Below are 13,289 nucleotides of genomic sequence, written 5' to 3'. Positions count from 1 at the left end.
GTTGAAATTTAAGAATGTATCCCGTTTATTCAAAATATGATGAAACACACATACATTTCATCACATATTCTCACAGCTCTTTAACAGGAAACATGATTTGTTATTACATTTTCAATTCAGATTTTCAGATTTGTTGCTTTTGTCAAGTCATGGGTGAAACCCAAACTTTTGTACGGAACAAATCAATCAATCAATCTTTATTTGTATAGCGCCAAATCACAACAAAGTCATCTCAAGGCACTTTACACATAGAGCAGGTTCTAAACCGTACTCTTCAGGTTTTAATTTTAAAGAGACCCAACAAATTAGACATAAAAAATTAACCCGAGGTCTCAGGCTTTGATGACAACAATAATGTAGGACACATTGATATTTTGTATTCAAATTAAATCATTTGGAAACTATTTCAACACAAGGATGACACAAATTTCTAATTTGTTAAAAAGGTGGAAATTACAAATCACTTTTCTGAGTTCCATAAAAAAAAACTATTTGTAATTACTATGTAGTTCATTCACTTTTTCCTGAGCTAAGCAGTTGCATCACTGTTCATCACTGCTGTAGACGTATTAATACATTCAGCGCACACTACTACTACTACAGTCTACAGTTAGCCAGTTAGCTAGCACCTGGGTTAACAGCAGAAAGTTCTCAGACCTAGCATCCATGTTTCTGGTAGAGGTGGTGACTCTGATTGACAGGTGACACTTGCTAGGGGGCGGGGTTTCAGCGAACTTGGTGGGCAGGCTCACAGCATTTGGGAGCAGAGAAAGAGGCTGATTTCATATTTTTGGAATTTTTTTTAATCATTCAAATTTGGCAGGGTGGTTAACAACACACTTTTCTGTGGTATGTCAAACTCAGAACACACATTTATTCTTAATTTATACAAACTTTAAAGTAAACCTACTGCATTGTTGTCAACGTGAAAAGCTGTGACTGGTATGCAAATCTACCAGCTTGTTTAAACCTGAACACTTGCCAAGCTAGCCTATGTCTCTGTGTAATTTGCAGTTTGTATATTGGAGAAAGTCCAAAATGGTCTCTCTTGGAGTTTGCCATTAAAGGACAGGTTCACAATGTTTTAGTCCATCGTAAAACAATAGTCAGATGAAGAAGAGTTTTGACTTGCTGTAGTCATTCCTCCTGCTCATACGGATCATTTGAGGATTGCATCCTAAAACGCTGTCAATGTAAGTGATGGAAGCCAAAATTCACAGTCTTCATTCCTATACAGATTACAAAAATCAGGTGGATATTTCCACAATCTTTTTTGATATCCTTTTTATTTTTATTTCCCTGGACAGCATTTCCTTGCTGAGTTGCAGTGGAAGGACTGCATCAAAAACTTTGAAATTAGTGCTAAAAAATGACCTGTAATTTTGGATGATATCCACTTGATTTGACTAATTTGAAGGGCTAAAGCCTCGTATTAGCTACTAATTACACTTCTAAATACAATTTAGCACAGAAGAAGTAGAGTGCTGTTGGTCCCCCATAACTTACATTAAAATCATGTTAGAAACTGATCTTCTCATGGTCAGTATAAACAGGAAGAACCGTTACGTAAATTAGGTCAAACATGTTTCAAGGTTCATGTAGGCACCTGACTCTTGTTTTAACATAGATTAGAATAAATGTGAACTTATTCTTTAATGTAGGAATGAAAAAAATGTTGATGGAACAGAGAAAGATGAGAGGTGAATGCTCTACAGCTCGTTGTGATCCATCTTCTCTTCATGCTGTTGGATCTTCTCTGGGAGGGTCTGAGTCATGAAGATAAAGCGATCCCTCTTCAGGTGCTGACCAACTACCTGCTCCTTTACATCAATTGCCAGGTATTCTTCATCTACTCCATACTTTGGCCAGTGGACAAGGCCGTGCCCATTAGGAGACCTACAAACACACACACACACACACACACACACACACACACACACATTATACACACGTTTGTCTTATCTCCATGGCTATTATTAATTATAATGAGGGTTAATTCCTACCCTGTGCGAGCAAAGTTGCCCCAGTAGCTCATCACGGTTCTGCTCAACTCTTCCTCCTCTTCTGGGCATGCATCTAAAATAAGACAGTATAATCAAATGAAACAGAGAAAACCCAGATCTTGGATTATTATTGAAATTGTGTTTTTTACATTACACTTGCCTGCTAATTTGACATGAGTGGTAGTGAAACAGAATCCGAATACTGTAAAGATTTCATCTGCATGGTCACTCCCAACAAAGCTTGGCCTTTTTGCCTGCAAGAATTTGGGAGGATGCTGGTACTCATACAGGTACACGGAGGCGCCTGCATCTAAAAGACAAATATGTGTGATGTTTTGTTTATAAAAGTGTGTGACACTAATAGTTATATATAGATAGATTTCCATATTCTTGTATAAAAAGTTTACCTCTGTGAACATTTGCAGTCTTAATGGCGGGAATGGTGAACATGATGTCTCCAATCATCTCAGTATAGCCATCTCTATTTTTCACACGATCTTCACCAGTTCCAGTATATTCATCTACCATCAGATCTCTGATGACTGCATCTTTGGGCTGGAAAAAATAAGCAACACTGTCAGAGAAACTTGAGCATGGTGATGCAGAGTATTATGGTAACGTCAGGCAGTGCTTGTCTTACATCAGGGAAGAAGAAGGACAGTATGTTCACAACCTGCTCCCGATCCATTCCCTCTGTCCAGTTTGGGGGGGCAAAGGCCTAAGGGAATAAGCAAAGGTAATTAAAATTTCAAATTAACAGACTCATCTGGAAATGGGTATGGTATTAAATCACAAAACTTTAACAATTCAACATACACACTTACATCGGCTAATGTCCAGCCCCCTTCATCATTGTTAATACCAGTCATGAACGGTACAGTAAGAAGTTCATGTTTTTGGAACAGCTCAGCCACGGGTCTTGTCAGAAAGTGTCCATCAACAGTTACACTAAATCGTAGTTTTGCATCCTTGAGACACAAAACAGTCACATGAAAGTGAACTTTTCACAGAAACCTTGCAGAAAGCATTATGGGCTTCACATACATACAGTATTATATATAGAAACTCACTTGCCCAATGGTCACAATAGTATCAATATTGAGGTTTCTCATACAATCAGCGATCTTCTGTGTGCTTTCGATGCTACATCCAGATGCATTTGCCACGAACTGAGGACAGATATCAGGGATTCATCTCAACAGTTTAAAGAAATAAACAAAGATGTGTTGTGATATTCTCAACATTGTGCTCTGAAGTAAGTTTGCACATACACAAAAAACTAATAATAACCTGCGTTGTTGGTAGAGGATCATTTATCATGATCACATCCATTATAGCAGTGCCACTCTCTGCAATGGCTTGGTGGAGCAGGCCATCAGACATTGGTGAGAGAAGCTGTTGATTCAAGCAACATATGAATGGCTCTGTGGACAGTGGCAACTTTGCAGTGAAATAATTGCAATACTTCATCAGCAGATTGATCCTCACCAGGAGGGACACGCTCACTCCACCTGCAGACTCCCCAAATACAGTGACTGAAGTTGGGTCTCCTCCAAAGTTGTGAATGTGCTCCTGGATCCACCTCAATGCTTGTACCTGGTCCAGAAGACCAAAGTTCCCTGATATGTGTTCATCTCCTGTGCTGGATAGACAATACAGGCATATTCTATAAGGCTATTGTCAGGGCCCGGTAATTTTGTAATGTATTTTGGTAGATTTAGTTTTTTGTCTTGTCTACTTCCTGTTTTATTTTGGTGTGTTTTCCCTTGTCTTGTCTAACTTCCTCCCCTCCTGTTTGCCTCTCTTCCCCTAATGTGTTACACCTGTGCCTCATTATCATCCAATGTATGTATGTGGTGTGCCCTTTTCCATCTGTGCCAGATCGTCTTGTCAGTTTCCTGTCAGACTTCCAGCGTTCTTATCTCAGTTTATATTCGTAGTGTTATTGACCAGTTTTACCTTTTGGATTCAGAGTATTGCCTAGCGCTTTTGTACTTCTGCCCTGTGATTTTTGGATTTCCTGGTTTCTGACTTTTTGGACTGATTAAATGGCTTGAGAACTCTTCATCCCTGTGTCCATGGGTTTGTTCAAAACCGCATACTTTCCTACTACTCGTACTAACTCTGATGTCATTTGAAGTATGTAGTGTGTTTCAACTGCGTAGTATGTGATTTAGAGTATGTGAGAAGTTCCTGGATGGTTTACTAGATTCTCCAGAAATGCAGAGTATGCATCAAGAGCTCACTACTCACACTCACATTACCCAAGATGCAACATAACTTCTGAAAAAAATAAATAAATAATACAAACGTCACAGATCACCACCTATGGTTTCAAGTTAGCTACAGCAAGGATATCTTCCCTTCCTGTTTTCAAAATAAAAGCACCAATTCTATCGTTATGGTTTTGTGAAAATGACCAGAAGTGCGTTACTCACTACGGCTAACTTCAGCGGCTCCGAATTCACAGGAACAAAACCTTAAACAGGTGTTATTTGGAAAAATTAGCATCACATTGTGGATCTAAAGCGCTACTTTACTTTCTTCCTAAAAAGGTTAGAAATGTGGATAAAGTGGTATATTTACAGAGTTAGAGCTAAAAATTAAATCAACTGCAGCCTGATGATTTCAGCTCGGGTAGGAACGAAATGCATTGTGCGTTATCGTGTACAGTGTAAACGGTCTGCTTACTATTTGGTCGTTAAGTGTGTAGGATGGAAGTATGTAGTATAGAAGTATGTAGTATGCGGTTTCGAACAGACCCCCTGCCTCTGCATTTGAGTCCACCTGGTCTGTGCCTGATAGCATATTTACACTAACTGCTAAACGTGAGTCAATTTTGAGTTTCGATTGACGTGCTGATCAGATACAGAGTATAATCATAGTATGTCTATTCTAACTGTGTTTAGAAACTTCAGCCCTTTTACCTGAGAAAGCCCAGAAGTCCCAAGCGGTACTGGATTAGAACTACAACCACGTCCTGGTAAGCAGCCAAGGCTGAGCCATCAGACATTGAAGCTGACCCAATACCAAATCCACCACCATGGATCCAAACCATAACCTGGTCAGATGAAGAAAGACTTTGGTGCTTTTTACTTCATTATAACTGAGCTGATCTTGTAATAATTTCAATCAAACTACATTAAACTGATGAAAAATTATAAATTGGCTTTGACAATTATTGACAACTTCAGTTGCAGCCTGATAGTAAACATAGAAATTATAATTCATATTGACATTATGGACCCTTTAAAAGTATGGAAACCAATCCATCAAACCACCTTCTCAAGAAACACTATACAAACTTATCCAAAACTGAATCTCAGTAGCTAAAAAGCATCACTTCCAATCTGCAGCAAAGAGTTCTTACTGGGAGTTTGGCATCATGAGCTCTGGTTGCAGGAGTGTAAATGTTGAGGTAAAGACAATCTTCTGAAATATCTGGAACAACTACCGACATGCCACTGAGTTTATCAAGCAGATCTATGAGATACTGCCTATTTTGAATACACCTGAAAAAAAGAAACACTTATGTGTAAAAACCAGATATAATTCCTCCAAGTACAGTATCCAAAAAGTGGAGCAGAGGATGCCTTACATGGGCGGCTGCTGGGTGGCGTTTCTCACTCCTTCCCATCCCTCTACAGGTTGAGGTGCAGCCAGTCTCAGAGCAGGGCCTACAGGCGGCTTAGCAAATGGGACACCCAGGTAGGCATGGACTCCAATGTCTTTCCCCTTTACACTCACATACTCACCTCTCAGGCTCCCAAGCTTTGTGTGGACATCAGGTGCTGTCAGGATATTAGTACTGAGTCAGAATCATAATGTAGCAAAAACAAAACACATTTATCAATACTATGGAATAATTGTAAAACAAAATTGTTCTGCAGAAACAATTTTTAGAGCTAAGTTGTAGAGGCAGGCTTAATTCCTCCAAATATGAAACCTTTACTTGTGTAGCTTACTATACAGCTTTATATTCAAATTCAGCCATGTCAATTCATATAAAATACACTATTCCAGTCTTCAGTGTTTGCTATGCTTTTGGTACAACTGACTAAAATACTTACTAGTGCTAAAAAACAATTTATGGATTCAGCCAAAAGTCACCAAAGAGAGTCAAATCAAGATAAAGTGTGATCATGTGGAATCTTGAAACAGTGACACTATAAATTAGTATGTCTGTGTATTTCTGTCATTGGGACAGTGGGGTCAGAGTTCAAGCAATTTTGTGACCCTTTCTGGCCTGGTGAGTATCATGACACTTTCCCACAAACCTATGTTGTGAAGCTCAGATTTTGATAGTGAAGACCCAGATGTCTCTTCTTTGAATAAAACAGGGTCTCAGTTTGTTTAACTGATCTTTCTATCTCTAGGTTTTGGACTAGCAAGCAAATCTGTTCATGTTTTAGGTCATATTTATGCCAAAATAGAGAAAATTCTAAAAAGTTCACAAGCAAGTTTTCAAGCAGCACTATGTTGTACATACTGTAGTGAGACAGCAGGTGGAGCTGTCTTGCTGCGAAAACACTAACTATTGGACACACCTGTGAGACACCAGGCAGAAAGCAGATAATTGAAAAAGGGATCCGTCTGTGATGTTGGAGAGCTGTGTGGACGTCTTTTATCTGTTTGGCGGCTGGTACCCTTTGGGCTGGGGAGGGGCGCCCGCTGTCGGTTAGGGCTGCCGGCGTGAAGGCAGGAGAGGCTAGTTGCCTCCTTTAGGTAGCCAGGGCTGGAGCTTTAGCAGGGCTGCTAGCCGCTATTTCTCCATAGCCTTTTCTCCAGTGGGCGAGTTGAGTGTATAAAATTTCATGTTTAATGTCTGTTTATCATTGTAGTCTTGTTTCATATGTTAGTCTTATCTGTGTTAACTTATTTTAAATTGCATGGGGAGCTGGCATGCTTGGTAGCAGGGGGGATGATAGCCTGGGGGGGGGATTAAATATTATAAATAGTTCAGAGTGGTGTATTTCTTGATAAGAGTGTGCAGTGTAAGCTAGTCTATTTCCTATCTAGCCCTTTGTGGTGTGGAACTGAGCTCTGGATGTTACGCATTTCATGTCCTGGCTATTGGTCTACTGTTTACCTATCTCAGCTGGTGTTCCTGTGCCCTAAATTATTATTTAAAAGGAAATGAATAAAGTTTGTATTTTTTTATATAATTGTTCCTGTGTGGGTAACTAAATCCTCTGACAAAAACCTTACTGGTTAATTCCAGGTGGTGGCAGTATTCACCTGCCTGGTTTGCAAGGTAGTGGTTGCCCAACATAATTGTAGTAAAGGATAACTATTTTCTTTGATTAATTCCACTTCTTTTTTCTCACTCGCCTTTTTCTTCTGTCCTTCTCACTAACTGGCTATTTGGTTCACCCTCTGTCATCCCTAATTGTCCTGATTGAGTTCACCTGGTACACTCAGGCCTTATTTAAAGACGGCACTCCTTCTCACTTGTTTTCTTTGACCTTCATACAGGGTGATCATGTTATTACGTGAAAAGTTTCATGTTATAACGTGATATTTATCATGTTATAACGTGATAATTATCACGTTATTTCATGATGTGAAATTATCATGTTATTTCATGATGCAGTATTTTCATGTTATAACAAGAAATTATCATGTTATAACATGAAAATATCACGTTATTTCGTGATATGCAATTATCACGTTATTCTGAGATAATACATTATCACGTTATTCTGAGATATGCAACTATCACGTTATTTCATGTTAAGCATTCATCATGTTATTTCATGATATTAGGCCATTCAGCACTCCAACACTTCACAGGTTCAGTCAAGGACCATGGCTCGTCTACATGACTTGATTCAGTTCTATTTCAAGCTTGGTTTAAGACATGGTGACATTCTACAGTTGTTGAACACTGTTGATGGTATTGTTGTCAGTATGCGCACTCTCCGAAGGATTTTGAAAAGCATGGGGTTGTACCGAAGAAAGAATGAATCCGACCCGCTTGACGTTGCATCATTTCTCATTAAGAAATAACATGATAATTTCACGTTATAACGTGAAAATACCATATCATGTAATAACATGATGGTTTCCTATCATGAAATAACGTGATATATATCACGTTATGACGTAATAAATATCACGTTATAACGTGAAACCTTTCACGTTATAACATGTTACTGAGTCAAACTATATTTACATGGTTGGCAGCTCTACGTCGCCGTAAAGTGGAACTGGTATTATGGCAGAGGTGGAGAAAACAGTCCGACTGAAATGTCCTTGTGAGGGACTGTAGCTGAGTCAACGTGTATAACATTATTTTGTTTTTTATTTAGTAATATTCTATTGTATAAGTTTAGTGTCTCTCTCTATATCTATATCCATCCATCCATCCACACATGCATACATACACATATACACACTTAATCAATTTGGGTGATAATCAGTCGACCCCCACTGTACAGTGTAACACCTAATGTGGAACCTTTTTCTTATCTCGTAGCCTAATTACGAGATAAGGTGTCTACATTTATTATTTTTATCCAGTGAATGAAATGCGCTTCCGTAGTTTCCAGTAACTATATTTAAAACAAAAATCCGTAAATTGACAAGAGACAGACATGCTTGCAGTGCATGCGCGTTCACGCGAAGGGGAGTCAGATTCTGAGGGCGAGTCGTAAAATTCCACAACACCTGTTCACCTGCTGTAGTATGGGGGGAGCTTAATTAGTGAACACAAATAATGCATGAGTGACGGAAGTTACCTCGATTAAAATACAGTTAAGAGGAAGGGTAAGCTTCAATAGTTACCAACAGATTTAGTCCTACATGCATTTCAACAACATCTAGAAGATAGTTCAAGTAGCCTCATTATGCGAGGATATGCCACACAATTATTTATCCTACTCACCATGTCCATGCGGGTCTGTAGCAATACAAAGAAGTAAAACAGACGCTAGAAAAAGAAAAGTTTGCTCTGTGCGGACATTCATGGTCGGTCGACTGTGTGGTTTGCGACACAGCTTGGTATGGCAACGAGGAACAGGTAAGACACAGTTCTGACTCCTGTGACACTCCTTTTTTTTTTAAATTTACTTGCTATAATGCCGTTATCAATAGGTTATTACCCATGACTTAATGCGTGAGTCAGCAGTTCTTACACCATAGCAACAGGTAATGACAGAAAGCACGCCCCGCCCTCGTGCTGTCCTTCCTTGATCTCAAAGCGTTATGATTGGCTTAGCAGGCCAGATATGTATCACCTTTCCAAACACAAATAAACACAACTATTTCTGTAACACTTGCAAAATCAAGCCAGTTTGAGGATAAAAAGAACTTTAAAACACTTTAAGGGGACAGTTAAGTGTTTGCAATTTTATATTACACTGTAGTTTTATATTTATATTCTAAGGTGAAATATATTGCAAACCTAAGCAACAAAGACTTTGGAACAGACAGCCTTTTATGTGCATGTGTGACAATCTGACATCATTTTCCTGGCAAGGTTGAAAAAATATCACAAATGAGGATTTCAGAGCATTCATTACCAAATACTTGGACATGTACATATTCATTGATTCTGGATTTACTTAAAATGAAGGAGGATTACCTAGTTGTAATTTTAATCATCTCCTAATTAATTGTTTTTTTTGTGGGGGGGAAAAAACCCCATCAGGCACACACTATGTCCCCAGCAGAGTATTTTTATATGACTTCATAGAATTTATGGGAGCCTTAGTTCATATAAATGTGTGTATCTGTAGATGTAGGGATAGTTGAAATGTTTTGTCTCCTTGATCACCCATAATGGACTGAATGTAAAAAGCAAAAGATGTATTTTATAACTAATAAAACATGGCCATCCATGTCAGTGAGGTGTATCTTTGTAGTAATGCAGTTGGCCGCTGGGGGGCAGAGTGTGAAGACAGCAGAGGAAGCAGAGCGTACAGGAGCCGGAAGTAAACACGGCCAAAGACAGCAGCATGGCGCTGCCGGAATTCCTCGGTAAAGCAGAGTTATTAAAACAAGGAGCAGAAGCTCGGGTGTACCGGGCACAGTTTCTGGGCAAGCCGACTATTGTGAAAGAAAGGTTCAAGAAACAGTACAGACATCCGGTGCTGGACGAGAAGCTGACACACCGCAGGACGGTGCAGGAGGTCCGCTCCATCCTGCGCTGCCGGAAAGCAGGCAAGTTTAACCCTGCTGGAGCTCCTTATAACCCGCTGTAGAGCAGAAACACGCTGCTGGAAATAATAAAGTCATAGGGTTAAATGAAGGTAGCTGTGTGGACTTAGCTGTCCTGCAGCTAGCCTGAACGTCATAGTGTCATATTGTGAACTAGTGTTACAAACTAATCTGTGACCCTTGACATTCTGTGACACTAGATTCTGATTGGTTGAACAGCTGGTGTTACTCAAATGTAGAATGTATAAAATAACAAGCTCATGGTTGTAAGGTTCTAGTTAATTACTATTATTTTTAACTATTTGTTTCTCCCATGCATTAGGTTACATGTGTTCACTTGAGCCCAGCTATAGTCATCAGGCTTGCTATTTAGTTATTTTCAGTAGGCCTATTGATTATTCTGTGAGTTTAATCGATATTCATCGTTTAGATTATAAAATGTGAATATAAAGTGAAAAAAACGCTTCACAAAACATTCCAAATCCAAGTTTGACGTCTTTATACTGCTTGTTTTCTGTGAGATCAGCAGAAAACCAAAGATATTCAGTTTACACTGATATGTAGACAGAAGCAGCAAGCTCACGATCAACCAATTAATTGATGCATTTTCATCCATTAAGTAATCATAGTCAGTAATTAACTAGCAAATAAGGTCAACTATTTCTGTAGATTGTTTTGGTCTGCTTCTGCTATCACAACTATCATAATGTGGCTTAATAGTACCAGGTGGTCACCAGCTAATGAAATGCACTGTCACCGTGGTAAAACCTTATTAATGAATGGCAAAATTAATTTCTAAATCAGGTCATGTAGTACAGTGAATGATGTTTGAATGGTTAAAAAAAAGAATTCAGCACCTGTAAATGAATATTTTCCTTGTCCTGAATAAGTGTTGTGAACCTACAAGGCCACTAGAGGGCAGGGTACACTAACACTGCGTGCTGGTATTGTTGCTCATACAGATTCAGATGCAGCCTCATTGACTTGTCCAGAAAAGTGCACACTCTCCACCTTCTGTATCTCTTCATCTTTAGAGATTAAGTCTGATGATAGTCAATCTATCACTGTGTTATTGCCAACACATCACACGAACAGACCCAAACCAACAATGAACTCAACCTGAACTTTAACAAACATCTAAAGCTCATCACCAAATCTGCCTTCTACCACCTGAAAAATATAGCTAGAATTAAGGGTTTTCTGTCCAAACAAGACATGGAGAAACTTATTCATGCATTAATTTTCAGTAGGTTGGATTACTGTAATGGTGTCTTTACAGGTAAAAAAAAATCAATTAGGCAGCTGCTAATGCTGCTGCCAGAGTCCTTACAACTGGACCATATTACATCAGTCCTCAGATCACTACACTGGCTTCCTGTGGGTCAAAGGATAGATTTTAAAATCTTATTGCTGGTCTACAAAATACTGAACGGTCTTGAACTGTCAAAATTACAATTAAAGGACTAAAGAAGTTACTGTCCAAGCCCACTAATCAACAGTTTTAATTTAAATTAAATGAAACACTTTGATTTAAACGTGGCAAGTAAAAGTGCATGCTACTCAGGAAATATAATTAAGTGCAAACCATTATTATAATTAGGTGTAGGGCAGGGGGAAGGTACATCTGCAGCTGCAGGATGCACTTCTGCAGATGAGGAGACTGGACTCCAGGCTTGAGGTATCATGTGGAAATGTCTTGCTCATTTAGCCCATAATGGATATGAAGTCAGTGATTTGGTGCTAATAGAAAATAACGTGTAACAGGACCCAGATGCTGCTCAGCCTCAGAAGCAGCCAAGTAACATTGTGAGTATCGGCTAGTAAATAGTACAAAGTAAATCTACTGTACATTATACACAATAATGATACCACATGAATGACTATAAAATGACTGTTGCAATTAAACAGTCAACAGACTTTAATGAAACGACAATATAGTCTATTATATCAACATATTTAGAAAGACCATGGAAATGCTGTTAAACCCATTAATTTGTCGCAAGATTGACAGTAGAACTGCCAGATGAATCCCTGAGAATAATCTTAGCCTGGTTGTTAGCCTGGTCTGGAGCAGGCTAGCTGCAGAGAATAAATCACCATAGTAACTGGGCAGGGTTAAATTTAACCTGCTTTCATGCAACCGACTTGAGGCTAAATTCAGCCAGGATAACTAACATATCCCTTACCCTGGTTTCGTGCAATACCCCTCTGTTAAAACACACTCTCCTTCCACATCTTTTTCCTCTCAGGCATATCAGCCCCGGTAGTCTACTTTGTGGACTACACCTCCCATTGTATTTTCCTGGAGGAAATCACAGGTTCCTCGACTGTGCGTGACCACATCACCTCCGCCCAGCAGCCTGATTCCTGTCCTGATCCCCAGCTGGAGCGCCTGGCTCAGAGGGTGGGTCAGATCTTGGCCAAAATGCACGACGAGGACGTGATCCACGGAGACCTGACCACCTCCAACATGCTGCTGAGGCGCAGCCCGGAGGACGGAGAGTCTGACCTCATCCTCATCGACTTCGGCCTGAGTTACATCTCGGCTCTGCCAGAGGATAAGGGGGTGGACTTGTATGTGCTGGAGAAGGCTTTCCTCAGCACACACCCCAACACTGAGGCGCTGTTTGAGAAGCTGCTGAAGAGCTACGCAGCGTCATCCAAGAAGTCGTCAGCAGTCATTAAAAAGCTGGACGAGGTTCGGTTGAGAGGGAGGAAGAGGTCCATGGTGGGATGAGACAGGCTCTTGTGGACTGGAACGAGCCTGTGTGGAAGTAATGCTTCTGGAAACATGTTAAAATGATAATGCTGTTATTGAACAGAAAAGACTATTAAATGCAAAGTAACATAAAAAAATAATAAAACATTTTGTAATAAACACAGATGTCTTTTTTGTCTTTAATGGACCAATATTGTGATGATGATAATCATTTAAAAAAGGCATTGTAATGACGTGGCTATACCTGGGAGCAGTTTATGTGATTTGGTTGCCAACATTAACATAAATGTCACATCATGGTAAGACACACAGTGTAATGCGCTGTAATTGTAACTAATTGCAAGCCAAAAAATACATTTAGTTTTTCCCTTCATAACCACTGAACACTTTATGCAACAGTTTTCACA

The 13,289-nt window shown here is 39.5% G+C and overlaps 2 protein-coding genes across 3 annotated transcripts; one reads left to right on the top strand and one right to left on the bottom strand.

Moving 5' to 3' along the window:
• Positions 1-181: 181 nt before the first annotated feature.
• Positions 182-9,170, bottom strand: LOC128355160 (fatty acyl-CoA hydrolase precursor, medium chain-like). Of its 2 annotated transcripts, XM_053315398.1 has the most exons (13): positions 8,890-9,170; positions 5,602-5,794; positions 5,374-5,515; positions 4,931-5,064; positions 3,492-3,645; positions 3,294-3,398; positions 3,074-3,172; positions 2,828-2,971; positions 2,644-2,721; positions 2,411-2,558; positions 2,164-2,313; positions 2,004-2,076; positions 182-1,896 (listed from the first exon to the last, which is right to left on the bottom strand). In XM_053315398.1, exons 1-13 carry the CDS (start codon positions 8,969-8,971, stop codon positions 1,710-1,712), a joined length of 1,689 nt encoding a protein of 562 aa, XP_053171373.1. In that variant the 5' UTR covers positions 8,972-9,170; the 3' UTR covers positions 182-1,709. The 2 variants fall into 2 exon arrangements, with proteins under 2 accessions (XP_053171373.1, XP_053171372.1); XM_053315397.1 differs by having other exon boundaries at positions 3,294-3,645.
• Positions 9,171-9,950: 780 nt separating this feature from the next.
• Positions 9,951-13,023, top strand: tp53rk (TP53 regulating kinase). The gene is made up of 2 exons (XM_053315406.1): positions 9,951-10,166; positions 12,413-13,023. Exons 1-2 carry the CDS (start codon positions 9,962-9,964, stop codon positions 12,898-12,900), a joined length of 693 nt encoding a protein of 230 aa, XP_053171381.1. The 5' UTR covers positions 9,951-9,961; the 3' UTR covers positions 12,901-13,023.
• The last annotated feature ends 266 nt before the right edge of the window (positions 13,024-13,289 follow it).

Source organism: Scomber japonicus, chromosome 3, assembly GCF_027409825.1.
Source record: "Scomber japonicus isolate fScoJap1 chromosome 3, fScoJap1.pri, whole genome shotgun sequence".
Lineage (NCBI taxonomy): Eukaryota > Metazoa > Chordata > Actinopteri > Scombriformes > Scombridae > Scomber > Scomber japonicus.
Note: the sequence above shows the minus strand (reverse complement) of the source record. Positions and strands in the feature narration are given on the sequence as shown.